At 36.7% G+C, this 27,697-nt stretch overlaps 1 protein-coding gene and 1 long non-coding RNA gene across 2 annotated transcripts in view; one reads left to right on the top strand and one right to left on the bottom strand.

The window, feature by feature from the left end:
* Positions 1 to 27,697, top strand: part of LOC306858963 — a 1,377,007-nt gene that overhangs the window by 772,041 nt on the left and 577,269 nt on the right. The window lies entirely within an intron of this gene.
* Positions 1 to 27,697, bottom strand: part of LOC306858853 (NACHT, LRR and PYD domains-containing protein 3-like) — a gene marked incomplete at its 3' end in the record, with an annotated part of 52,234 nt that overhangs the window by 12,028 nt on the left and 12,509 nt on the right. The window contains exons 7-9 of the mRNA XM_079399621.1: positions 24,321 to 24,494; positions 23,786 to 23,959; positions 15,832 to 16,005 (exon numbers count right to left, since the gene is read on the bottom strand). Coding sequence (XP_079255747.1) covers positions 15,832 to 16,005; positions 23,786 to 23,959; positions 24,321 to 24,494 — 522 coding nt within the window. The remainder of the gene's footprint in view (positions 1 to 15,831; positions 16,006 to 23,785; positions 23,960 to 24,320; positions 24,495 to 27,697) is intronic.

A 27,697-nucleotide genomic window follows, 5' to 3' on the forward strand; every position in this document is an offset into this window, starting at 1 on the left:
CTTGGATTCTATGCCTCTCCAGTCTTTCTCCAGACCTTGATTTCCAAATGAAAAGCAAAATTTTATCTGAAAAGAGGACTTTGGACCACTGAGCAACAGTCCAGTTCTTTTTCTCCACAGCCCAGGTAAGACGCTTCTGACGTTGTCTCTGGTTCAGAACTGGCTTGGTAGCCCTTTTCCTGAAGACGTCAGTCTCCTCTTAGCTTATATTGATTGAAATCCTCCGACATTTTTCTTTACAAATCCTAATTTTCTCTATTTCATGACCGGTGTTTAGTTTTGCTCTCTCCTGTGCTTCCACGCTCCATGTCACTTCTCAGCGGCGCATGCGCAAAGCCGATGTCCTACGTTATCTTCCCGTAACGGCTTGCGCGTACGACAGTTAACGCAAGCTAGAGAAAACTGTTTATAACGTTTTAAATATGGATTTTTTTTTACAAAAATGCATTCATTCACTACAGGAGGCCTTTATTCACCCCCCTGGAACCGTGTGAGGCACTTTTTATTATGGATGGATGCACTTTATTGGACGTCTTTTGGACTGTTGAAAAGAAACACTCACCCACTGCCAGCTTGGAAGAGTGTTGGATCTGGTGATTATAATATGACATTTTCTAATCAATCCCCAACAACTAATCAAACAAGACGATCAGAAAAAGTTATTGATTTCCTTTTTTTTTTTTTTTCTTTGATGAACAGACATCACAGCAGCTGGGTTAATAGGTTATTTTGGCTGCTTTTTCTTTAAGAGCTGCCGAGGCGGATATGACACGCATCGTGTTTTCTCTCAACTCACTTTACATTTTCTGACCCACTTCAGGTCTTAAGGTCTCTATTAATGATCTGACGAGTGTGTTAGATGAGTGAGAAAGTGCAGGACAGTTTTGAAAACCATTTCAGAGACATGTTCTTAATTGTGACTCATATATTTCACGCAAGCACAGTTTTAAGGCAGTTTTAATCACCTTCATGACTTAACTGACCACGACATTGCATGCACATCGTTTCTTTCGCGCTTTGATATGAAATGATAAAGGCTACAGCGTGCGGCAGCACCTTTGTTCAGTACAGTACAGTTTCCGCGCTCATTTGACTCACGCCTGACGCTGAAGTGAAGTTGAAGCACGCGTCTGAAACATCTCCTATTTGAAATGCTCGTAAAGACGTTCTGTGACTAAATTAGCAAGAAAAAAGAGACAAGAGGCAGCAGTTGTGAGTGGGGTGGCCAACACTAGCCCCGCCCCTGTGTTAACGCCGTTAAATATTTTTAACGCGTTAAACTGAAAAAATTAATCACCTGCGTTAACGCGCTAATTTTGACAGGACTCAACTGTATTTAATTTAGAATTTAGTGTTTGATAACTTTATTCAATTTCTGTATATTTCCTACTTGCTGAAGGGCATAGGTAGCTAAATATGACATTGGTTATACTGTGTTTATGAGAAAATTGTTTAAAGTTCACTTAAATTAGAAGTTATTTTTATTAAAGTCTAATAAATATTAAAATTGATGGCTCTCAATTATACTGTAATGTTGAATGGCAATAGTCAATGGTTAAATATTAGGGGAAAAAATAATTATTTTATAGAGACATCAATATTGGTGTCAGTGATACTGGCCTTCATTCATTAAAAAGATGCCATTAATCAAATATTAAAAATATACCGTCTTTATGTTGTTTCTACATTAATTTGAAGATTAAATGTGAAATTATTGCAATATAAAAGTAGATTTAAAAAGTTTAATGTTAGGTGGGATTAATCGCGATTAATTTCAGGAAAAAATTGTGATTAATTAGTTAATTTTTTTAATCGATTGACAGCCCTAATATATATATATATATATATATATATATATATTCTTATTGTTTCACAGAGACTGAACTGGTCTAAAACAGAGATTTCTGCACTTCACAAGAGCTTGAAGAAACAGCAGCGTGAGATGAGTGTTTGAGTCTCAAACCAGACCACAAAATCAACAGCTGCATCAAATGCAGGTAAATGTTGAATATAGCAACTGAATTTCACAGTTTGACTCTGACAGAAACAGAGAAATACTGTAAGTCCAGTCATTTAAGTAGGGTGGGGTAAGATGAGTAGGGTAAGATGGTGCAAGATGATTTTCTCTTGACCATAAAAAACACAAAATCAGAAAATCTCTTTTCAGCTTTTTTAATGAATGGCTACACTATTAGTCATTTATTGTAAAGTCATCTATCAGTATTTGTTTAGTCAGTGTAAACAGTTTTGAGGTTAATTGATTGAATTTTGTGTTGAATGAACATGTTGAATATTAAAGGTTTTTGTGTTTTGTTAATTTTGTCTATTTGTTAGTGATCTGGTCACATCAGTGTTTTTAGATTTGTGGAAAAATATTTTTTTGTTTGTTTGAAGTATAAAGTTAAAATCAGACCTTTGGGACACCAGAATTAGCACAGAAGACTCAGAATGGCATGTTGATACTAGGGTTATTATCTAAAATTTCCATGAATTAGATGTACATTTCAGACATCTTCACTTTCATTACAACCTATAGGCTAATTGAGCGAAATCATTAAATTAGGCATGTGTTTCCCTAGTTGCTTATACATGTATTTTCAGACCTAATTACTCCGTTTTTTTAGGTTTTGCTTTTGAATATATTTACTAACATTACTATAAATGACTACAAACACAGAGAAAGCATTTTGTTACCCATAATCCGTTTTAAACTTTATAAATTGAACAAAAAAATAAACAGGAACGCTTAAACCAGGGGTAGGCAAATTTGGTCCTAGAGAGCCACTGTCCTGCAGAGTTTAGCTCCAACCCCAATCAAACACAACTGAACAAGCTAATCAATGTCTTCAGGATTACTATATATATTACTATATTCTGCAGGACATTAAATCAGGGGTAGGCAAGTTCGGTCCAAGAGAGCTGCTCTCTCTAGGAAAGAACTTGGAGGAGTATGTGGAGGAATGTAGAGTAAAAACATTAATAAACTGAGTAAAATTACATATGTAAAAAAAAAAAAAAAATTGTTACAATATTACATTTTGTTGCCTGGGGCCTCTGGGACCCCAAACAGTCCGAGTGTCCACACCAAATGAACAGCGCATAAGGGTTAATCTGAGGTAATGTCAACTAATTTACTGTAATAATGTACAGGCCATTATTTACAGGCCTCCAAAATACTCTACAGCCTTTGTTGAAAAGTTCACAGAACTATCATCAACGATTTCCTCAGAGTTTGACTGTTTTGCTATTGCTATATCTTTAACACCCAAGCATTCCTGCAGACTCTGTTGATCTTCTCCTTGATTCCTTTAACTCAAAAGTTAAGAATGTTATTGATGATATTGCTCCCGTGAAAGTCTGCAAGAAGAATGGCAGACAAAAATCACCTTGGAGAAAATCAACAGCAGTTCAGAGTATGAAAAGACAATGCAGAAAAGCTGAGCGGATGTGGCGGAAGACAAAACTCGAAATTCACTATAGCATCTATAAAGACAGCCTTCATGCTTTCAATGTGGAACTAGCCTCAGCTAGACAGACCTTCTTCTCAAACCATATAAACAATCACTTAAACAACACTCACACTCTTTTTGCGACTGTTGAGAGACTAGAAACCCCCCCCAAGTCATATTCCCAGTGAAATGCTCTCTGACAGCAAATGCAATGAGTTCGCTTCCTTTTTTTCTGAGAAGATCAATAATATCAGAAAGGAGACTGGCACATCCTCAAGTTATGCAGAGGTCACACAGATTCGAACGCAATTTCAAAAAGAAGTTACCATGTCTGTTTTTGAAGAAATTGATAGTAAAGTTTTGGAAGAAATAGTACAGCACCTTAAATTGTCAACCTGCTATCTTGACACACTTCCCAAATCTTTTTTCAAAAGTGTGCTTAACTGTTTAGAAGCAGATCTCTTAGTAGTGGTGAATGCCTCCCTTCTGTCTGGGACTTTTCCAAATTCCCTGAAAACTCCATATTGAGTCACTACAGACCAATATCAAATCTTCCTTTTATAGGCAAGATTATTGAAAAGGTTGTTATTAATCAGCTGAACAACTAACTCAAATGGATACCTGGACAATTTTCAATCTGGCTTCCCCATCACAGCAGAGAGACAGCACTCATTAAGATAATAAATGATATTCTGATTCTGGCAAAATATCAGTGCTGGTACTACTAGATCTTAGTGCTGCATTTGACACTGTCGATCATAACATATTACTAGAGAGACTGGAAAAGTGGGTTGGGTTTTCTGGGTGGACTATTGTAATGGTCTCCTCACCGGCCTTCCCAAGAAGACCATTAGACAACTGCAGCTCATCCAGAACACTGGATTCTGACTAGAACCAGAAAATCTGAGCATATCACACCAGTCCTCAGGTCCTTACACTGGCTTCCAGTTACATTTAGGATTGATTTTAAAGTACCTTTACTCGTTTATAAGTCACTCAATGGCCCAGGACCTAAATATATTGCTGATATGCTCACTGAATATAAACCGAACAGACCACTCAGATCATTAGGCTCGAGTCAGTTAGAAATACCAAGGGTTCACACAAAACAAGGGGAGTCTGCTTTTAGCTATTATGCGGCCTGCAGTTGGAACCAGCTTCCAGAAGAGATCAGATGTGCTAAAACATTAGCCACATTTAAATCAAGACTCAAAACTCATCTGTTTAACTGTGCATTTGTTGAATGAGCACTGTGCTACGTCCGAACTGACTGCACTGTATTTTATGTATAATAATTTTCTGTTTTTAAACTGTTTTTAAATTTATTTTAAATCCATTTCTAAAGCATTCTAAAAGTTTTTATTTTTTATGATTATTTTACTTCCTTTTATGTAAAGCACTTTGAATTACCATTGTGTATAAAATGTGCTATATAAATAAACTTGCCTTGCCTTGCCTTGTAATAGTGACTCCAATGTGTAACTTGTAATACTCAAAGTTAGGGCTTTTTTGTTCCTTCATTTACAAGTTGTTATTGTTTGCAACATAAATGATAATTTTGAATATGTTTGTTTTTTCCTTTTACAAAAGCTGTAGGAAGGTGGCTGCCATTTTTGTTGTATTTTCATTATCCGCTCCTGTTTTGTGGCCAGTTAGGGAGTTAAAGTATATTGTTTTGTTGTTAATTTGTTTTGTAGCAATTTAGATAAGATTTTCCTCCTCAGACCAGTGCTCTTTAAATCCTTTATATTGTTGCATCCTCTAGAAACTATGGAAGTTCTAAGTGGAAATGCATAATTTTTTTCCTTCTTGTTTTCTTGTGATCACGACTTTATTTTTGTTGTGATCTCGACATAACAAAAGTTGCTCTCTATGTTACACAACTACGCCAACAGGTGGCAGTATAGAACTACTGATGGGGAGTTGTCCACTATACTGTACGCGTGTGGGACAGAGGACCTTCTTCGTGATTGCTATAATTTGTGCAGTTCATTAAATTACTGAATAAATATAATTTTGCTTGAAATGGTATGTTATCGTTACGTTATTACTGCTTCACGACTCATTACAGTTTCTCATTTACAACGAACGATGTAGGCTATTTGTAATGTACATCTTTCTTATTTTATAAATCTTTCATTATTGTTAAAGTATATTAATAAGAAATGTGATTTACATGTGTATAATTTAGTTTAGTGATGTTATACAGTGTTGTAGCCTAATCTTTTGTATTTTCAACATTTTCTTTGTAAACCACACACACACACACATAACAGCATCCCAAGCTTATAACGCACATGATATCACAGCCTATCCTACATGACTAATAAAAATCACAAACAAATTATTATAATGTATTGTTATATAATTTTATTTCAAATGAACAAGGAAAATAAAGCGAGTTTAAATAAAGCTCCGCCTGCACTTGCAGTGTTGAATGCTTTGTTGTTAGAACACTTAAACATGTTACTTACACAAATAAAATGTTTAGCATAGCCTAACTCTGGACAAAATCAGCCGTTTTTGATTAGCCTATATTTATTTTACTTAGACTACTGTAGACGTTAATTCTAAGTGAAGCAACATTTGCTGAAATATCCACAAGATACAGTATAAGAGCGCATGTTTATCTGTCGATCATTTGCGCCTCAAAGGGGGCATTCTAAAACGCTTAACGTGGCTTAATGTATTAAGAGAGTGTTTTTAAAAGGCCAAACTCAGTAAACACATTATTAATAAAAGTTATAATACTGTATGTACAGACAAGCAGATGAGTCCAGAATGCGAATGCAACACGTTTTTCTTATAACAGTTTTCAACACATTAAACGCATTGCGTTCTTATTATGGGCTCATTTGCTTGTCTGAACATAAAATGTTTTATTAATGATGTGTTTACTGAGTTTGTTTTTTTTAAAAACACTGCCTTACGCATTAAGCTATGTTAAGTGTTGTCCTTACAGTAGGGGTGTGCGATATGACGATTGTTGATCGTGGACGATAAAAATGTCTCCACGATCTGCTTTTGAAGAAATATCGTAGTATCGCGCTACCGCGCACGTTGTCAAATACAGTTCTGGCGCCGCCGTCTCTATGTACAGTACAACACGACATACAGCAGTAGAGTTACTCAGACAGGACACTGCACTTATTCGCGATCGCAAAAGTACATTATTTGCATACAAGCCTTGCTGGTTAAATGTTTAATTCGCGCGCTGGTCTGACGTGCGCTTGTTCTGAGCGCATACACCTGAAGCACGCACGCTAAAACGCCTGTCTAACAGCGCCTGATTACTCAACTAAGTTATATTTTGCGCTAATACTGTCAAAACACACAAGGTTTACATACAGACTGAGTTGGTTATCTCTAAAATGAAAGTAAATAGTTAAGAGAGAAACGGATGCGTGCCTGTACTGTATATTAGATGCGTGCAGCTCTTAAAGGGACAGGACACTAAACATGCTGTCGACTGTCATTAAAGGGATAGTTCACCCTAAAATTGAATTTCTGTCATTATTTACTCAGTGGAAAACCAAACAGTTGCTGGTCTACATTGACTTTGATAGTAGGAAAGAAAAATCCTATGGAAGTCACTGAGGACCAGCAACTGTTTGGTTTTCCACCTTCTTCAAAATGGCATTTATAAATGTTCAGCAGAAGAAAGAAACTCATTCCGGTTTAAAACAACTTTTGAGTAAATGATGATATAAAAATACAACATTATGACAGAATTGACAGACAGATGACAGAATATTAATTTGTGGGGGAACTATTCATTTAACGTTAACAAAACAACAAAACACAAAGAGAAAAATCACTCACTATTCTTGACTGAAAAACTTTAATACAGTTGCTTTAGGAATCAGTCTATCTAGTGTTTTATTTTTATATTTGTTCATTCAATTTCATTGAATGCTCTGCTAAATACACCTATTGTACCTGAAAATAAAGCACTGTTTGTTTTATTTGTATATTATGTGTATTTGTAATGTGTATCTTTGTTCTTATTTTTTAATAAGAAAAATAAAATAATGACAAAGATTTTTTATCTTCACCCACTTTAAATATCTGCCATGCATCTTTGTCTTTCTAGTTTGGCTGTAATGCTCAGACAACTTGTAAAACCAAAATAGTAAAACTAACAAAGAATCGGGATAAAAATCGTGAATCGTGATATTTCTATAAAAAATCGTGATATGATATTTTTCCCATATCGCCCACCCCTACCTTACAGTATTCTATGGGAAGAAAAGACTTAACGCAGAATTAAGCGCATTGCGTTCTTATTATGGACTCATCTTCTTGTCTGAACATAGTATGTATTACTAATAATGTGTATACTGAGTTTGGACTTGGACTCTCAATTAACGCATTAAGCCAGTTTAAGCATTTTAGAGTGTCCCTGTTAATGTTGTGTTTGTTACTATAGCAACAGTAGACTCACGATGCATTGTGTTTTAAAAATCAAACAATCATTGTTAAAAGAACCACTTTTGTTATGTGGAAACCACGAGAAAATCAAATCATGATAACGAGAAAACAACTTATGTCGAGATCACGAGAAAACAACTTTTAAGTTGAGAAAATTAAGTTGTGATCACGAGAAGACAAATGTATAGTTTAGTCATGAAACTCTAGATGGCGCAGGCCGACAGGTATTAACTTAACTGATGATATTCACAGTGTTAAACAACTTGGCACAAGTTGATGGGTTCATGTTGCATACACAGCCAATGAGCTTGCTACTTTCCATTTAAATGGCTGGTTAGCATTCACTTTGCAGCGCGCTTTCAGAGTTCCTCTGAAACCCACCACCACCCCCAGCTCCACCTGTATAGATCTGCTACGAGTTATTTTATATGCTATTTGTGCAGCAGCAGTATGTCTAAACCTGATAACCCACACCAGGACGCCAGCACACTGAACGCTCTTTGTTTGTACGTGTCATTGTTTACAAATAGATTAAACGAAACGGGACAAAATTAATCTTGACAAACTATATATCATTCTGAAGGTCTAACACCGAAGGTCTAACTACACATGCCACGACGCGATAAAAGGCATCTGATAAAAGGCATGTTAATCATAGTTTTTGTCTATTTCTGCAACGTCGCGGCTGGAACAACAACATACAAACTAATGACAGTGATAATCTCAGGTACTGATTATGTGCTTTATTCAAAGTTAAACGTGTCTGTCACGGTTGGTGGTTGTAGAAATAGGCGCCCACAACGCTGAATAACAAAAGATATATTTATTAGCATCAACTCACACTAAACCTTTGTAAACTTAAGATCCGACAAACAAACACGGTGAACTGAGGACTTATAAAGCGTGAGGAACAAAAGAGGAAACGAGGTAATTAATAGAACACAGGTGATGAATATAACTAATTAACAAAACTAGGTCAGAAACTAAAACAGGAAGAACCAAATAAGGAAGAAACAGAACAAAACCAAAACAGACACATTACAGTGTCTAATGTGAGTTTGAATATCATTCTGCGTGACCATTGTAGCCATACTGAAAGCAACAGATAGTTTATCTCAGATCTTGAAAATAAGATGTACGTTAAAACTGCGAACTCAGTGCAAACCAACAAGCGTATTCCATGACAAAGACGTTATCAGTCACTCAGTATGTACTTTTAATCATGTTAAAAAGCTGTAATATTTATTAATTAGATTATAAACGTATCCATTTTGTTGCGAGTGCAGAGCGCTTCCAGAGAGAGCCTGCCCACCCACTCTTCTGATTGGCTATGATATTTGATTGATTCTGTCGTGTTGCGTGTGTGGACAGCCAAACTGCATTTAGCTGGAATCCTGTCGCATCGCGTGTAGTTAGGACACGGTGTAAGCCTCAAGCATCGATGATAGACTGCTGTCTTTCAATGGAAAGCTTATAAGGAATGTATTTGCTAAATGTGTGTAAGCAGTACACATCAAAACATGCATAATAAAAACGCAGTACATACCAGATTCATCGTAATAACAAGTCACAAACGCATCCACTGCTGAAATCCCAGTTTAGTTAGAGAGGTAAGGGTCCATGGAACAACATCCCGTAGAGCACTTTTAGTCCAACGAAACAATAACGTTGTAATTTGGAAGGTTATTCCTTTGTTTACATCTCATTTCTTCAGGGAGAGTTATTGTTTGTGTCTGTTATTGAATAAATTACGCTCAAAAACAGCGTCTTGGTGGGAAAAAAAACAACATGGTTTTGTAGCATACAGTGTAACAAACAATGAGACCATCTACTAAAAAAGTCACAGATATGCGGAATATTGTTTATTTGAATTCTGGCAATCTCTCGTGACAGCTCGTGACGCACCTGTCATCTGATGGGGGCGTAATTTAGCGATCTGCTTTTTGCACAAATAATTCTTCATTTTTTTTCTTCCATATTTTTCATATATGTGTGTGTTTTGTGGGGAATGTGGCTGTATCTGCATGATTACCATCTGTATGAACGCACATCAGCGTGTGATTACCGACTGTATGACAGCTATCAGTGTGAATGTCTGGCAATATCAGTGTATGTCTGGCAATCAGAGTATGTACTTGAGTATGTACTACATACAAAGCTGTTTTTTTTTTCTTTTTTAAATTTTTATTACTCAAATTATTGTATTTTTCTAGTGCTCAAATAAATCACTGATATGATGTCTAAGATTCTGTCTATTATTTTATAATTGCAAAACTATTAGATTAGATTAGATTCAACTTTATTGTCATTTATGCAGAGTACAAGTACAGAGCTAATGAAATGCAGTTAGCATCTAACCAGAAGTGCAAGAATATAGTGTTTTATATACATATAAGTGCAGAGTAAATGAAGATATGATTTACAGAATGTACAGTGGAATTGTTATATACAGTATTGAGCAGAGTATATACAGAATATAAATAGGAATGCAATGTAGGGATTGTATGTACATTATGAATAGAGCAATGTGGGATTATATATATACATTATGAACAGCAGAGATGTGAGAACAGTGGTAATAAATAAATAAATAAATACAGCTGGATGAGTGTGTGCAAGTATTGATAGAACAATACAGTGGTATGTATAATAACGCAAATAGTTTGTGGAACTTCAATACATTTGGTGGTTATTTTTCCTCAAAGGGGGGGTGGACTAGACATAGTCTCAGAAAAACGGTTGCAGGAATCAAATTTTTCATGGTATCTTCAAATTTGAAATATGAACTCATGAGACACGTGACTTTCAACCCATTACTTTTCTGGATTGCTCCAGGATTGATTTCATGTATTTGTATATGAAAAAATTAAGTGTGGTAAAACATTTTTCAAGGCACTTAAGTGTCTATAACTTTTTATCTCTTTGAGTATTATCAACTCTGGATGATGGATAGTAAAGCCTAAAGTGTCTTCTTTCCAAATATACCTAAATTGGGTGTGTAGCACACTGTTGTCAGGAACTGTTCGAGTTCAAGTTCATTTATTTATCAAGCACATTTAAGAACAGCAGCAAGACTGACCAAAGTGCTGTACATTAAAATCAAACCATAAACACATAAACAGAGATAATACAACACATAAATTAAAAGCCAAAAAGGAATGACAAATAGACATTTTTAAAACAGAGTAATAATCCAGACCAAAATACAGTGTAATAAGAAAGGGATATTAGTAGGCCAGATCAAACAAGTGTGTTTTTAAAAGTGACTTGAAAACGGATATGGATAGCCACTCTAATCTCAGGCGGCAGATTGTTCCATAACCGAGGTCCGACCACAGAGAAAGCTCGATCCCCTCTATGTTTAAGTCTGGACAGAGGGACTAAAAGGAGATTCTGATCACTGGATCTTAGACTTCTAGTGGGAGTCTAAAAATGCAACAGCTCTGAAAGATAGCAAGGGGCTTGGTTATGTAAAGATTTGTATACCAATAATAGAATTTTAAAATTGATTCTAAACTTAATAGGCAGCCAGTGGAGGGCCCTCAGTATAGGGGTGATGTGATCATATTTCCGACTATTTTGAATAAATCTAGCAGCAGCGTTTTGAACCAATTGTAGGCGAGTGATTTGTGATTTTGAAATACCGTAATATAGTGAGTTGCAGTAATCTAAACGTGAGGTAATAAAGGCGTGGACAACAGTCTCTAACATTGTGGCATTTAAAAAGTGTTTTATTTTAGACAGCAAGCGTAGGTGATAAAAACTAGAACCAATTACAGAAGAGATATGTTTATCCAATTTTAATGACTCATCGAGATGGACACCCAGATTTCGCACCCGAGAAGATCTGGAGGCCGATAAGCTGCCCAGATCTAGGCTGATAGCCTGAGAATGATCAGTAGGACTAAAAACAATCACCTCTGTTTTATCTTCATTTAATGTTAAAAAAATTTGAGCAAGCCAGATTTTGACCTCTTCTAAGCACCTTATTAAAGTACAAAGTGCTGAAGGATAATTTTTCTTAAAAGTTAAATAGATCTGGGTGTCATCAGCGTAGAAATGAAAAGACACCCCATGCTTTCTTAGAATGGAACCCAAAGGAAGCATGTACAAGGAAAAAAGGGATGGCGCCAATATCGAGCCTTGAGGGAGGCCACAATTGAGATGAGCAATGGAGGAAGAGAAGTTACCTACTTTGACAAAAAAAATTCTGTCGGATAAAAATGACTGAAACCACTTAAGAACCGTACCTTTTAGGCCCACGTCTAACTCTAATCTGGATATCAAAATAGAGTGGTCCACATTATCAAATGCTGCTGATCGATCTAAAAGAACCAGCACCACAGAATCACCAGAGTCGGTAGCTAAAAGAATATCATTTAGCACTCTGAGAAGGGCCGAGTGGAGAGAACAGACTTTGGGTCTCAAATTAGAGATTTTATCAATGAAATGTCTCAAGAAGCTTTCACATAGAGCATTGGAGGCAACAGACACTGTGTTAACAGGAGGATTAATAACAGAATTAATAACAGAAAACAGGGCTTTAGGAGTAGAATGAGTTTTTAAAATTAAATCATAAAAATAAGCAGCCTTAGCAGATTTAGCAGCAGACTGATAAGCTGATAAACTGTTTTTAAACAACTGAAATGAAATATGTAATTTATCCTTTTTCCATTTGCGTTCGGCCTTGCTATAAGCTTGTCGTAAGAGTCGGGTATCAGAATTTTGCCACGAAACAGATTTCGATTTGTGCTTATAAGGCTTGAGCGGAGCAGTGATGTCTAAAACATCCAGCCAGGCAGAATTTAGAAGACTTAGATGTTGGTCAGCATCCAGGTCAGGTAGCGGTAGATCCAAAGATAGATGAGAACAAGACTCCATAAAACACTGATTAAAATTAGACCCAAGCTTAGAAGAATAGGACCAAGACAGCATTACAGATTTTTTAGTAAAATGAGAAAGATTAGGAAGAGACATAGAAAATAAAATCGGCTTATGGTCAGAAAGCAGAAAATCAGATATCTCAATATCAGAAACGGCAAACCCATGAGAGAGTACAAGATCCAAAATATGGCCCTGAACGTGAGTGGAGTCCTTTATCCACTGAACCAAGTTAAAAGAGTCAATAAGATTGAGAAACTCCTTTGATAACAAGTTTGACTGACAGCATACATGGATGTTAAAATCGCCCACTAATAAAAAGCAGTCGTACTTTATGGCAATATTGCCATAAAGGTGCAGTTAGGTGAATTAAAAAAGGTGCAGTCAGCCGGAACCAATTCGGAGAAGGGAGTTAAATCACCAACGTTGGTCCAGGATTCAGTGATGAACATAAAATCCAGACAATGCGTAGTGAAGAAATCGTTTAGCAGAAAGGTCTTATTCACCAGAGATCGAGTGTTGATTAGAGCCATTTTTGGCGGGGGAATCACCTCCGGAGAAAGCGATGCTCTGCTCAGCGAGCGCAGGTTACTGGGAGTCACTCTGTTGCGCCGGCGACAGAGGCCGATCCGAGGAAGGCCATCTAAGGAGACAGGGGACGGAGACAGGGGGAGAATAGGTCGAAGCCACCTACAAGGCAAATCCAGCGGCCGCCAGGCAACAGGGCCATGGCACGACGACTCGTGGGAAAGGCCAGGCCAGAAGCCAGCCCGAAGGTGTGCCTTCAGTTTGACGATAAGTCCTCCCCGACACCCGCGTTTCCTCCTCCGCTTTCTCCGCGAAATGCTGAGAGGCCCCCGGTGGATACACACCGGAATGTCCATTAAGAGGTTCCCGTGTGTTTGATTAAAAATGCGTTCCATGTCCTGCTTAAAACGGTCCATAAATGAGGCGCGAATATCCAGTAGTGATTGTCGATCATAAGTAAAAAGTGCGCCGCATTTTGAAAACCAGACAGACGTCCACAAACACACAAAAAGGAGCAGCAGAAGACATGCCAAAGACACAGGCGCCATCTTGAATCCTCCTGTTACCATTCTAATTTAGGTAGGTAATTTTCAGCTGTGAGTCCCAAAATGAGGGGAGCAGGTTAACAGGTTAAATACTCACAGCACTGTATCGCCATATGCATTGGCAGTAGCAAGTTCCCATACTTGTTTGCAGCAACAGCAGAAATAATCTACAACTACAGCAATAACCAGCAGCAGCAATTCAGCAGCAGCGTAGCAGATCTATTCCGCCAAGACCAAATATATTAACCTGTTAGCTAGCACACCCCCCCCCCCCCCCCCATTTTGGACCTCACAGGTGAAAATGACCTACCTAAATTAAAATAGTAACAGTTCCTGACAACAGTGGGCTATACACACAATTTAGGTATCTTTGGAAAGAAGACACTCAAGGCTTTACTATCCATCATCCAGAGTTCATACTCAAAAAGATAAAAAGTTATAGACACTGACGTGCCTTGAAAAATGTTTTTCCACACTGATTATTTTTTTTTTCATATACAAGTACATGAAATAAGTCCTGGAGCAATCCAGAAAAGTAATGGGTTGAAAGTCACGTGTCTCATGAGTTTATATTTCAAATTTGAAGAAGATACCATGAAAAATTAGATTCCTGCAATCATTTTTCTGAGAATATTTCTAGTCCCCCCCCCCCACGCCCCCTTTGAGGAAAAACAACCACCAAATGTATTGCAGAACTATACAAACTATTTTAGTCATTATAAATACTCCTGCATAGTTTTTCAATTATAAAATAATAGATAGAATTTTAGACCCCATATAAGTGATTTATTTGAGCACTAAAAATAAAAAAATAAAGTAATAAAAAAGGGGAAAAAAAAAGAAAAAAATTGCTTTGTATGTAGTACATTCTCAAGTGTATATACTCTGATTGGCAGACATAAACTGATATTACCACACATGGTCATACAGTCGGTAATCACACACTGATGTGCGTTCATACAGATGATAATCAAACAGATGAGCCATATAGTCAATAATAGCTGATCATTGATTCACATTGATAGCCGTCATATAGTCGGTAATCACACCCTGATGTGCGTCCATACAGATGGTAATCATGCAGATACAGCCACATTTCCCACAAAACACACACACATATATGAAAAATGTTGAAGAAAAAAAAGGAAAAGAGTTATTTGTGCAAAAAGGCGATCGCTAAGTTACACCCCCCGTCAGATGACAGCTGTCACGAGAGAGCGCCAAATTCAAATAAACAATATTCCACGTATCTGTGACACTTTTTTCAGTGGATGGTCTCATTCTGTTTGTGACACTGTATGCTACAACACTGTGTTTTTTTTTCACCACCAATTTATTCCATAACGGACACAAACAATAACTCTCCTGAAGAAATGAAACATAAACAAAGGAATAATCATCCAAATTACAACGTTATTATTTCGTTGGACTAAAAGTGCTCTATGGGATGTTGTTCCGTGGACCCTTATCTTTCTAACTAAACCAGGATTTGCAGCAGTGGATGCGTTTGTGACTGGTTATTACAATGAATCTGGTATGTACTGCTTTTTTATTCTGCATGTTTTGATGTGTACTGCTTACACAAATGTAGCAAATACATTCCTTATAAGCTTTCCATCGAAAAACAGCGATCTGTCGTTGATGCTTGAGGCTTAGACCTTCAGAATGATATATAGTTTGTCAAGATTCATTTTGTCCCATTTCATTTAATCTGTTGTAAACAATGACAGAAGCAAACAAAGAGCGTTCGGTGCACTGACATCCTGGTGCGGGTTAACAGGTTAACATTGTCATAACCATTACCATGCTAAAATCGTCTGAGAGTTGTCATGATTGAACTTTTGTTGTCGTGATCATGAGAAAACAAGAAAGAAAAAAAATATAATTATGCATGGCCGCTTAGAACTTCCGTAAGAAACTTCTAGACTCATATAGATATACAGAGACACTGAAAAGTTTAAACAATAAAACCCCAAAACTCCTCCTGCTTGACATACTTGAGTTTCTTCAGTGAGCAGTTTGGATCCTCCAGTTTTTCAGAGAGCAGCTTGACTCCTGAATCTCCAGGGTGATTGTAGCTCAGATCCAGCTCTCTCAGTTGTGAGGGGTTTGAACTCAGAGCTGAAGACACATAATGACAGCCTTTTCCTGTCACCATACAGCCAGACAATCTATAAAAAACATACAACAACCCACATCACATTAGTTTGTTTGTTGTTCCTTTTTATATTGCACTGATTGTTCAATAAAAATAATTCGTCACAAAAAGATAATTTTGTGCTCATTTAGCATTATCAAGAAGAAACTAATATTCCTCAAATGATTGGCCATTATATATCTTGCATTTAAATGCAAAAGTAAAGCATTAGATCTCTTACACAAACAATAGTGGCACAATACTGCTCCTGAAATCTTATGTCAACAAAGTAGTGAAAGAAAGAATATAAAGATAAGATTTAAAAACAAAACTTCTAATGTTCTAATCTAATCTGCTACTACCCCCACCCACACTAGAGATTTGTGCCAAAATGACAATGATTTACTTTTTCAAGTTTCAAAGATTTTTCATTAATGATTAATTGTTTCTTAGTTCATTGAACAGTTACGCTTAATGATGAATGAAACATTCAGCACAAATCTTATTTACAGACAATGTAAGCATGCTGAGCCTGAGCACAGAGCAGAGTATTTGCAAAAAAGGAAACAGAACTGAGATACTGAGACAAAAAAAAAAAACAGAAAGAAAATTAAAGCTGCTAGCAGCGTTTGCGGGGCCAAGCCCTCCTGGTTGTTTGGCTTGTTTGGATACATTATTTTTTACTAGGAATCTTTTGAACATTGCACAATTCACATGGTTTAACATTTGCTACACATTGGAAATGATTTAACAATCTTCAAAGTTAAAGCCTTTTGCTTTACTTAGTATTTGGTTTACACTCATACAATAATTTTGCTTAATAATTTTACAGAGACTTAAGATGTTGAAGGTAGAATCGCTGTAGCACAATGCGGAGCCAGAAGAGCAAAAGATTAGTAGAATGCTTGAATACAAGAATCGACTCGACATAATACACAATTTTATGCAGTCATCCTACGCAGGATTCGAACCCCCAACCAGAATGGTTTGGGACTCATTGCACATGGATTATGTCCTCTAAGTGGCGCAAGCTGTTAGAGTTACAAGCTGCAGAGGAGAGCCTTCAGTGTAAGAATGAGCACACAATAGCATGGTAACTAGATTAGCATGTTAAACTAGCTTACTGCTAATGTAGCTTATGGTTAGCCTGATAGCTGAATAGCTATATTAGAAAGAATGGCATCTGGGTAGCATGCTAACCAATTAGCATACGTTTAGAAGTACATCTAGGATAAAAATCAAAACAAGCCGCTGTAATGCAATGCGGAGCCAGAAGAGCAAAGCTCGAACAATACAAGAATAGACACAAAATTTTTTTGTCATTTCACACTGGGTTCGAACCCACGACCGGAACAGTTCGTAATAAATAACAAATGATTTAACAGATTGCGCCACTCAGAGGACATAGAATCACAAACTGCTGAGGAGAGGCTTCACTGTAAGAATGAGCACACAAAAACATTGCTTAGCATCTTAACCAAATTAGCATGCTAAGATGGTTAGCCTGATAGCTGAAGAGCCACATTGTATTATGTTCTGCTATAATGTTCTGCTGCAGCCTCACTGTGATTTTCTGACAAACTGCTCAAAAGTTGACTAATATAGTTATTTTACAGATCTCATGACCTGTAGGTGGCGCTGTTCCTAAATTCGGAATAACCCCTCAGATCATGGTTCTGATGAAGCATACCGATTTTCGTTTCGATTGATCAAAGTTTGGTCGAGATACAGCCTCTGAAGCAGTTTTGGGTTGACCTTGTTAAGTTCTCGACACCATAACTATTAAATAAAGATGAATAAAAATAATCTGTCTAGTCATTTCCTTACGGCGTACGCAGAAGATCATCTGCTGTAATTTTTGCAAGAATTTAACTAAATTTGAATGATGAGTAGCAAAAAAACAGAATACTGAACTTTTCAAAATGACCACTACTGTAATGGGCAGAGTCTTAATGGAATCTCATGTACTTTCAAAGCCTTGTGTTGATCATCCATACTAAATTTTGTGAAGATATGTCAAATAGTTTAAAAGTTATTGCAAATTATGACAAAATTCAAAATGGCGGACACGTGGTACATCCCATCCTGGCAATCGATATCCACGGATTCGGCATGACCTAAGGAATCCATAGATACCACATTTATGATTTTCTGACAAACTGTTCAAAAGTTATTGGCCAAAATAGCAATTTTTCATATCTCATGACCCGTAGGTGGCGCTGTTCCCAACTTTGGCATGGAACCTCAGATCATGCTTCCGGTGAAGTGTACCAATTTTTGTTTCGATTGATCAAATTTTGGCCGAGATACAGCCTCTTAATCAATTTTGGGTGGACCTCGTTAAGTTTGCGACACCATAACTTTTGGTTAAAAAAAATCTGTTCAGTCATTTCTGTGCGGCTTAGTCCAAAGATCATTTGACCAAATGTTGGACAAAATTGGAGAAATTTTGAAGGAGGAGTAGCGAAAAAACTGAATACTGTACTTTTCAAAATGGCCACTACTGTAATGGGCGGAGTCTTAATGGACTATATTGGCTTTGATCAGCATGATGAGAGGAATCAAGTGTACTAAGTTTTATTTCTCTAGATCAAAGGGTTCAAAAGTTATAACCATTTCAATGTTGAATTTTTGTACTGGTGGTGGCGCTATGGAGTTGGTCCTAGAGACTCAAAAATTGCTACAATTACTTTTCATTACCATCACTACAAGTGTGCCAAATTTCATCATTTTCCTATGTACGGTTCATTAGGCTGCCATAGACTTCAATAGGAGGAAGAAGAATAATAATAAGAAAACTAACAGATACAATAGGGGCTACAGCCCTTTGGGCTTGGCCCCTAATGAAAGGCCATCAGCAAAGATGCAGGTGAAAATTGAGAGCAGAAATAACAATACATTTATAAAGCATCTTTTTAACACCAAATGTGCATACAATACAATCAGTGGAGTGTAATAAAGCTATAACTAAACAAGTAAAAAGTAAAAAAAAAAATTACTACACCTGGTTAGTACAAAACACAATAGTACTATGCTGCCTTCACGTGCTATCGGAATTATTGTAAATGTGAGTTTCCTAATCAGAAATTCAGAAATAATTTTTATACCCGAGTTTCTGAGTTGGGCGGGTCATAAACTTTAAACATGGTGGAGGGGACAATCATTGCTGCTGTCAATGCTGTTCTCACAACAACTACATCCCTTTGTCTTGTCGCTAAAGTAGTGTATTTATAGGCTAGATATGAACAATCATTCGAAGCATATTGTAAATTTTATAAGCAGTGAAATAAACATGTATTTGATCGAAATTCCAGAATCGTCAGCAAACTGCATGTATAGTGCGGTGAATGTTTATATGATTGTCAACCAATTGGATGCTACATTTTATTCTTTCTGACAAAGCACTTGAATACGACAAGCTCGTAATCACGACTTCATAAGTGGGAAATAGGAAGTTTCCCATAGCACGTGAAGGCAGCATTAAAACTACATAAAATGAACCAAATGCATTAATTATGCAATAATAATACTAATAATTTCTTAAAATAGTTTAACCCCCTGGGGTTGAAGCCCGCACCAGTGTGGGCTGTCTCGTATTTTCTTTATGACCGTGAAAAAAAACTAAAAATACTCTGTAAGTTTTGATCGTACAGATAATAAGGTATCATTTGAAACTGCAAAGGGTCTACTTTTATTTCTGTATAGTCATAATAACAACGAAACAATATGTTTTTCTAAAATTAATAAAATAAACAGGGTGCGTTCTCTGCCGGCTCTGTCTCTGTGACCTCTCTTCACAGACACGTAAATGAAACAACATGAATCTCAGTGAATACTCACCTCATATACATGAGAAATATATGAATAGAAAGCTTGAAATGTTAAATGAAGCAAGTCACGTCTAAAACAAATATTCTGTGATAAAAGTAATCTGTATGAAAGCAATGCGATGTCCAGTTTTCCCGTCTCAACTCATTACAACTAATGCTGTCACGCCCCCGCCGATCGCGCTTTTCAGATTCAAATATCCACGTGAGGCGTGCGCGAATGTAAACGGTTAACATAACCCAGAATTTACCTCACAACGCGATGCTGGATCCAGTGAAGAATATCACTCTGATGAGTAGCCTAAGATTACTTGCATCTGTTGTTATTGTGTTATTGTGGCATACACATTTTACTAGTTAGACTTTTCCCAAACTATAACTATAATTCAAACTATAATTCCTGACTACATGAATGAAATCAAGTGTCTAAATGTCTTTCACTGTCTAAATGTCTCAGGACGCCAGGATGCTTGTTTAATATTTTATAACATATGAAACCACAAGATATAAAAGTAATGTTAGTGTGAGTTTTAACACTATGAATGAATGTTTGGCACAAAGATGTGTTACTGTTTAATTCTCAGGGTTCAGATCAGATGCTGTTCTTCTGAACTTTCTATTAATCAAAAAAACCTTGAAAAATCTTCTCAGCTCTTTTCAACATAATAATAATTATATATATATATATATATATATATATATATATATATATATATGTTTTTTTTTTTGTTGTTATTGTTTTTTTGAGCAGCAAATCAGAATATTAGAATGATTTCTGAAGGATCTTGTGACTGGAGTAATGATGCTAAAAAGTCAGCTTTGATTGATCCTAATAAACAGTTTAACTGTACTCGCAAGTGAATCTCAAGATATTTTGTGTGATATTCTTAATAAACTATTTTGTCCTCACATTCTTGTAACTCTTCCCTCTCAGTCACATGCCTGACTGAATGGCTCATTATGAAGCTCATTATGCAGGCCATTGTCTTCTCAGGTGAGAATCATAGCATTATCCAGGATAGTTCACGCCCTCTCGCATCGACCCTTTCTACTCAAAAAGTGACTTAGAAAATTTAAATCAGTATATTGTTTTCTGTGAGCGAGTAAACAAGATGATTTTATATAATTTTGAAGCAAAAACTCTAGACGACAAGATCCAGTTCTCAAAAGTCTTGTGAACAAATGTTCTGTATGAGTTTTATGGCCTTATTTCAGTGACTTCAAAATTTTAGTTTTTCACTAACCACTCATAAACGTTGCTTTCTCAAAAATACAATCATGTACATAAATACTGCTAACATATTATTGTAGCCCAATTTGTGCTGTTTACAGTGTTATTATACTTTAGCCATTTATATGTTTATAAGCAATTGAAAAAAGCACAAATGTCAGGGCATATCAAAACTTCTCCAGGCCCCCAAAACGACACTGGGGACTTCATTCTGAATCTTGCATTCGATGATGACACAGAAACCAGAATGAAGATGAGGGGGCTGACTTTGATAGAAAAGCAAGCAATTTGGATGCTAAAAGAAAAGAGGAAGTCAATAAAAACCATATCGCAAAAACAAAGGGCATGGAGAAATCAAGAGTTTGGAAACCACCAGCGACACCAGCAACCAACAACTACCTGATCGGCTAAGAAAACAACAGTAGTTGATGACAGACAAATCATAAAAGCTGTGAAAATGAATCCTAAAAGATGTGTCTGTAAAATCACCAACAACTTCCAGAAAGCTGGGGTGATGCTCTGACAATCTACTGTCCTCAGGAGACTTTGACACAGAATTACAGATGCTACACAGCAAGATGCAAACCTCCGACCAGCACCAAAAATTGAAAGGCAAGATTAGCGTTTGCAAAAAAGCACAAAGGTGAGCCAGAAGAGTTTTGGAACTGAGTTTATGGACCGATGAGACAAAGATGAACCTTTATCTAAGTCAGTGGTTCCCAACCTGGGGGGCGCCAGAGTTCACAGCGGGGGCGCGGGAGCAGAAATACTTTGAGGTAGGGCTGGGCGATAAAACGATAACTACAATTATAGTGATATAATTTTCCTCGATAAAACAAGTTCGATTAACATTCAATGTAATGTTAATGCGGGAAAAACGGAACAAAACAGCGTTACTCATTTGAACCGCGCTACACGGACCATATCCGCTCGGTTCAAACAGCGGTGCAGCGCAGAGCGAGCTGAGAGCAGTGTTTACTCACTGATCACGCAACCACTAAACAGCGCTGTGAGATCCAGGGAGAAGCACTTGAATTCAACAAAGAACACAAATGACTGGTGTAAGCTAGTATCAGTCAACTGATTATAAACTAGTTTAAATCCAGATAAAACAGCGCTGACAAACAGCAGAAAAACACTGTGTGCAACGATACAGTCAGAAGGCTTTTCAATCTACAAATCGCCATCATTTACCATGGATTTACTGTAGTAACACTAACTGCACCATGGTATTGTGGCAGAAATGTGGGGTATCTATATCAAATTTATTATATTAATGTAAACGTGTATTAAATGTATTAAAGGAGTAATGGGATGTAATTATGCTATATTTGTGATTAAGCTATAGGCTAGTGTTTGTACATTTATAATAAATGTATTTAGACTACTGTTTTACATATAAATAGGCTACCTAGAAACCATATAATTGGATTTTTACCACAGTATTGAGGTGCTATATGTATGGTTTTAACTCTGGTTATCATGATGTAAATGTATGCTACTATGGAAGAACAATGGTTAATTTTAAAAGTGAATGTGTACATATTTTAAAAATAAAAACATTATTTGTAAATAATATTTTTAAATCCATGTCATAAGTGGCCCAAACTCACAGGGCTGGCAGAAATGAGTTCATGCGACCAGCATTTACTGCAAACTGAACTGCAGTGCTGTGCTAGATAGTGCCTGTGCAGATAGTGAAAATGCAGCAGTTTTACAGTTTGTTCAGTAATTGTTTCAGAACATTTTGCTATTTCAATCTCAATATAATCCACATCTACAGACAACTGTATAAACATTAAAACAAATTACTGCAAATGTTTTTGCCTCTTCTTCTGGCACTCCATTGAAAGCAGATACAACATTTGTTGACAAAATTCAATGGCCATTTATTGTGGTAGCATTTTGTTAATTATTTTATGGAAAAACATTTACCTCAGTCTCTCCAGCTTAGAGTTTGGACTCTTCAGTCCATCAGAGAGAAGCTTCACTCCAGAATCCCGCAGGTCATTGTTACTCAGATCCAACTCTCTCAGGACAAAGTTTGAAGATTGTAAAACTGATGACAAACTCCCACAAGACTGTGCAGTGAGATTACATGTGGAAAATCTGAACAAGATGAACACAGTAATTGCATACAGAATTAATCCTAATATTGTGATTTTTTTTTTTTAATAAATAAATAATCAAGTATTTCAAACTCAAACCTCAATATCTCCAGCTTAGAGTTTGGACTCTTCAGTCCATCAGAAAGAAGCTTCACTCCAGAATCCAGCAGGTCATTGTTACTCAGGTCCAGCTCTCTCATGACAGAGTTTGAGGATTGTAGAGCTGATGACAAACTCCCACAAGACTGTGCAGTGAGATTACATGTGCAAAATCTGAACAAGATGAACACAGTAATTGCATACAGAACTAATCTTAACATTGTGATTTTTTTAATTAATAAATAAATAAATAATCGATCAAGTATTTCAAACTCAAACCTCAATATCTCCAGTTTAGAGTTTGGACTCTTCAGTCCATCAGAAAGAAGCTTCACTCCATGATCCCGCAGGTCATTGTTACTCAGGTCCAGCTCTCTCATGACAGAGTTTGAGGATTGTGAAACTGATGACAAACTCTCACAAGAATGAGCAGTTAGATTACATGTGGGCAATCTGAACAAGATGAACACAGTAATTGCATACAGGATTGATCTTAACATTGTGAATTTTTAATAAATTAATAAATAATCAAGTATTTCAAACTCAAACCTCAATATCTCCAGTTTAGAGTTTGGACTCTTCAGTCCATCAGAAAGAAGCTTCACTCCAGAATCCTGCAGGTCATTGTTACTCAGGTCCAGTTCACTCAGGACAGAGTTTGTGGATTGTAAAACTGATGACAAACTCCCACAAGACTGTGCAGTGAGATTACATGTGGAAAATCTGAACAAGATGAACACAGTGATTGCATACAGAATTAATCCTAATATTGTGATTTTTTAAATAAATAAATAATCAAGTATTTCAAACTCAAACCTCAATATCTCCAACTTAGAGTTTGGACTCTTCAGTCCATCAGAAAGAAGCTTCACTCCAGAATCCTGTGGGTCATTGTTACTCAGGTCCAGTTCACTCAGGACAGAGTTTGGGGATTGTAAAACTGATGACAAACTTCCACAAGACTGTGCAGTGAGATTACATGTGGAAAATCTGAAAAGGATGAACACAGTAATTGCATACAAAATTAATCTTAACATTGTGATTTTTTTAAATAAATAAATAATCAAGTATTTCAAACTCAAACCTCAATATCTCCAACTTAGAGTTTGGACTCTTCAGTCCATCAGAAAGAAGCTTCACTCCATGATCCCGCAGGTCATTGTTACTCAGGTCCAGCTCTCTCAGGACAGAGTTTGAGGATTGTAGAGCTGAAGATAAACTTTCACAGGACTGAGCAGTGAGATTACACCCACACAGCCTGTGATAAGAACAAAACAAATAGCCATATTAATGTGAATTTATCATGTATATATATATATATATATATATTTATAGTTTATAATCTGGAGTGCATGTCTGTACTGAATAACACTTTATAATAGGAATACAATAACAAAGCACTTACAAATTATTTTAAAAATATTATTGTTCATTAGTAATTTATAAACAGTAGTTAATACATTATTAGACTATGTATAAGTAGTGAGTTCATCATTGATTGTCTCTGTAATTAACATGTTTAAATACATCATACGTTAGGTAATGCTTTGTTGACAACTTATTAACCATATATTGTTCTCGCATAATTCACAGAAAATCAGAAAATGTCATAAATTAAGTGCTTTAAACCAGCCTTTATTGGACATTGATGTATTTTAACAACATGATCTAGTAAGCATTTGTATGTATTTCATATTGACAGCATTATGCTATTTAATTTTTTTTTTAAAGTTTGTGTTAAACTTTTTTTTTTAGATGGCGACATGGTGTTGCTCTTGTCTCTGTTTTGTGTTACACTTTTTTGTTTTTGGTTGGATTGTGTTGGAGGCATAGTGTCATACAAAAAAATTTTATAGATGAGATATAGCCGAAACTATTCTTTTACTCAGAGAACTTTGTGACTGGACGGGTGGACACTCCTAGCGCGGAGGCTAACGCTAGAAGCTATGGCGTGCCACGTGGAAGAAAGCGAGGGCGGCAAGCGGGCGCTTTGGTTCGAAAAATTACGCAAAAACATTGTACGCCGCTGCCGAGTATTTTACTTTCCAATGTTCGTTCTCTTCCCAGCAAACAGGATGAACTGTCTCTTTTGTTGAAAAACAGACGGGACATGGCTAACTGTTCTGTGTTATGATAGAAGAACATGAAGTTAGGAACCTGTTGAGGAGGCAGAATTGCAGGAAGACAGCTGGCCCTGATGCCATATCACCTGCAACTTTCAAATGGGGTGCCTTTTCTCTTGCTCCTGTTTTTACCAAGATATTTAATTGGTCGTTAAAAGTGTGTAGAGTTCCAACATGTTTTAAAGCAGCTATAATTATTCCTGTGCCAAAAAAGCCACATATTAGTTGCTTAGACGATTACAGACCAGTGGCTCTAACATCAGTCATAATGATAATCTTTGAGAGATTGGTATTGAAGAATATAATTTCAATTTTTTGTCTGGATTCTTACCAATTCGCTTATACGACTAATAGGTCAGTCGATGACACTGTTGCTCTGTGTCTTCATTCAATCCTGCAACACCTTGAGACTTTTGGCACTTATGTCAGGGCTCTTTTTGTGGATTATAAATCTGCATTTAATACAATTGATCCAGTGAAACTCTTTGTTAAATAGGAGCAATTGGGGGTTCATCATTCCCTTGCCTTGTGGATTTTCTGCAGAATAGACCACAGGTAGTCAAAATTAACAACATGATTTTGAGCCCTAGAACGTGTTGTGTTGGAGCTCGACAAGGTTATGTATTGTCGTCAGTGTTATATTCCATGTACACTGTAACGTAATTTGTAAAATGTAAGGGAAACGGGTCAATTTATCTCAAAGGAAATAATTTATGATTTTATAGGGAATTTGAACAGACTCACTGTTGAGTCGGCAGCGATTCACTGAATGATAACATCAACTCTGCACTGGATATTAAAATCCAAAATATAGTGAAAACACTATTAAATAGCACAGTAACAAGATCGGCAGTTTAAGACATTAACTTGTAAGCACAAAACACAAGATACTTCTCTTTTCAATATAAATAAGGCTTTATTTGATAAATCTAAGACACGTAAACTAATCTAACACATGAACACATGCATTCACACGTTGCAGAAAGAGAGAAAGTGAGGAAAGGATGAGTTTAAGGGAATGAAAATGTGAAATCCCAAGTTTACAGCAATATGTGCTATTGCATAGACCTGAACAACCATCAATCACTTATTTAACCCTCGCATTGAGTTTCTCAATGAGGCTAAAATTTATATTAAATGCACTAGCTCAGTTAGAATCTGGAGGTTACTTGCATTGCATTGCCTTTGTGTTAAGGGATTCCCTTTTGTCGTCATCTTTGCAGAAATGGGGTTTCCCAAGGTTGCTGATTGGCTGACAGTTCAGTGGTCGTTGAAGTGACGTCTTGGGAAGCCAATGGTTGGGCGTTGGCTGAAGATGCGGAGTTGTGGCTGGTAGAAGTTTTGAGGCGGTCACAGACTCGGAGACAAGGCGTGGCGGCAAAACTTAAACCGAGAACATGAAACTCGCAAAGGAAAAGAAAAGAAACTAATGTAACAGAAAGAAAGGATGTAACGAGGCTAGGTGGGGTTTTTTTTCTCATCGTGGTCTTAAGTAGCAGCTGGGATGTAGGCCAGAGCATGCTCAAAGAGCACTAAAAGCAGCATCAAAACGCAGTGGCAAACAAAGCAAAAAGAAGAAGAGAGTGGGGAAGAAGGTGTCCTGAGTTTTTAAACTCTGCTTTTTGACACCTCCCAGTGGTGGTTTTGACCAATTAGATACTATCCTGGCTCGGGGTGTTGCTTTGTTTCTCCACCCAATCAATAAATCAACATGTCGTGGTCAGTCACATTGTCCGAATTTTCCAAAGTATTGCAAAATATATTTTTGGATGTGATTTCTATAACCAGAATATGATACATTTGACAAAGAATTTATTGGAAGAAACGTGTAAAGCATGACTTTTCAAACTCATACATACCAAACACGAATATGACCCTTTAAAGTCGTTTAATAGTTATTAAAAAGACACACAATATGTGATTAAAACATGATCAGAATTAACTGAATTAACAATCAGTTAATTGTGTGGGTTACATAGATGATATGGAGTTATGCATAGAAATTATTAGTTGCTCGTAAGTCTTTTAAGCTGATTTTAGGTGCATATGGAAAAGGCAGTCTCTGTGCCATTCTATGGAGAACAAAAAGATATGTTCTGCGAAGACCAGAGAGGTTAAAATGTCTCCTAAGGAATTTCAGTCTCGGTCTTTGTCTTGTGTGTGGGGGAAAATTTAATCTAAGGAAGCCCGTGATTTCTATTGTGGAACATCAGTCTTGAATACTTGCCCCAAAACTGACAGTCTCCTTCCTGAGTTGGAATTATCAATAAATGTTCCTTTTGTTTTAATGTTGCAAGCTGCTCACTGACAGAGTTGGTTGGTTTGCTTGCTTCAGACT

Source organism: Barbus barbus, assembly GCF_936440315.1.
Source record: "Barbus barbus genome assembly, chromosome: 39".
NCBI classification, from domain to species: Eukaryota; Metazoa; Chordata; class Actinopteri; order Cypriniformes; family Cyprinidae; genus Barbus; species Barbus barbus.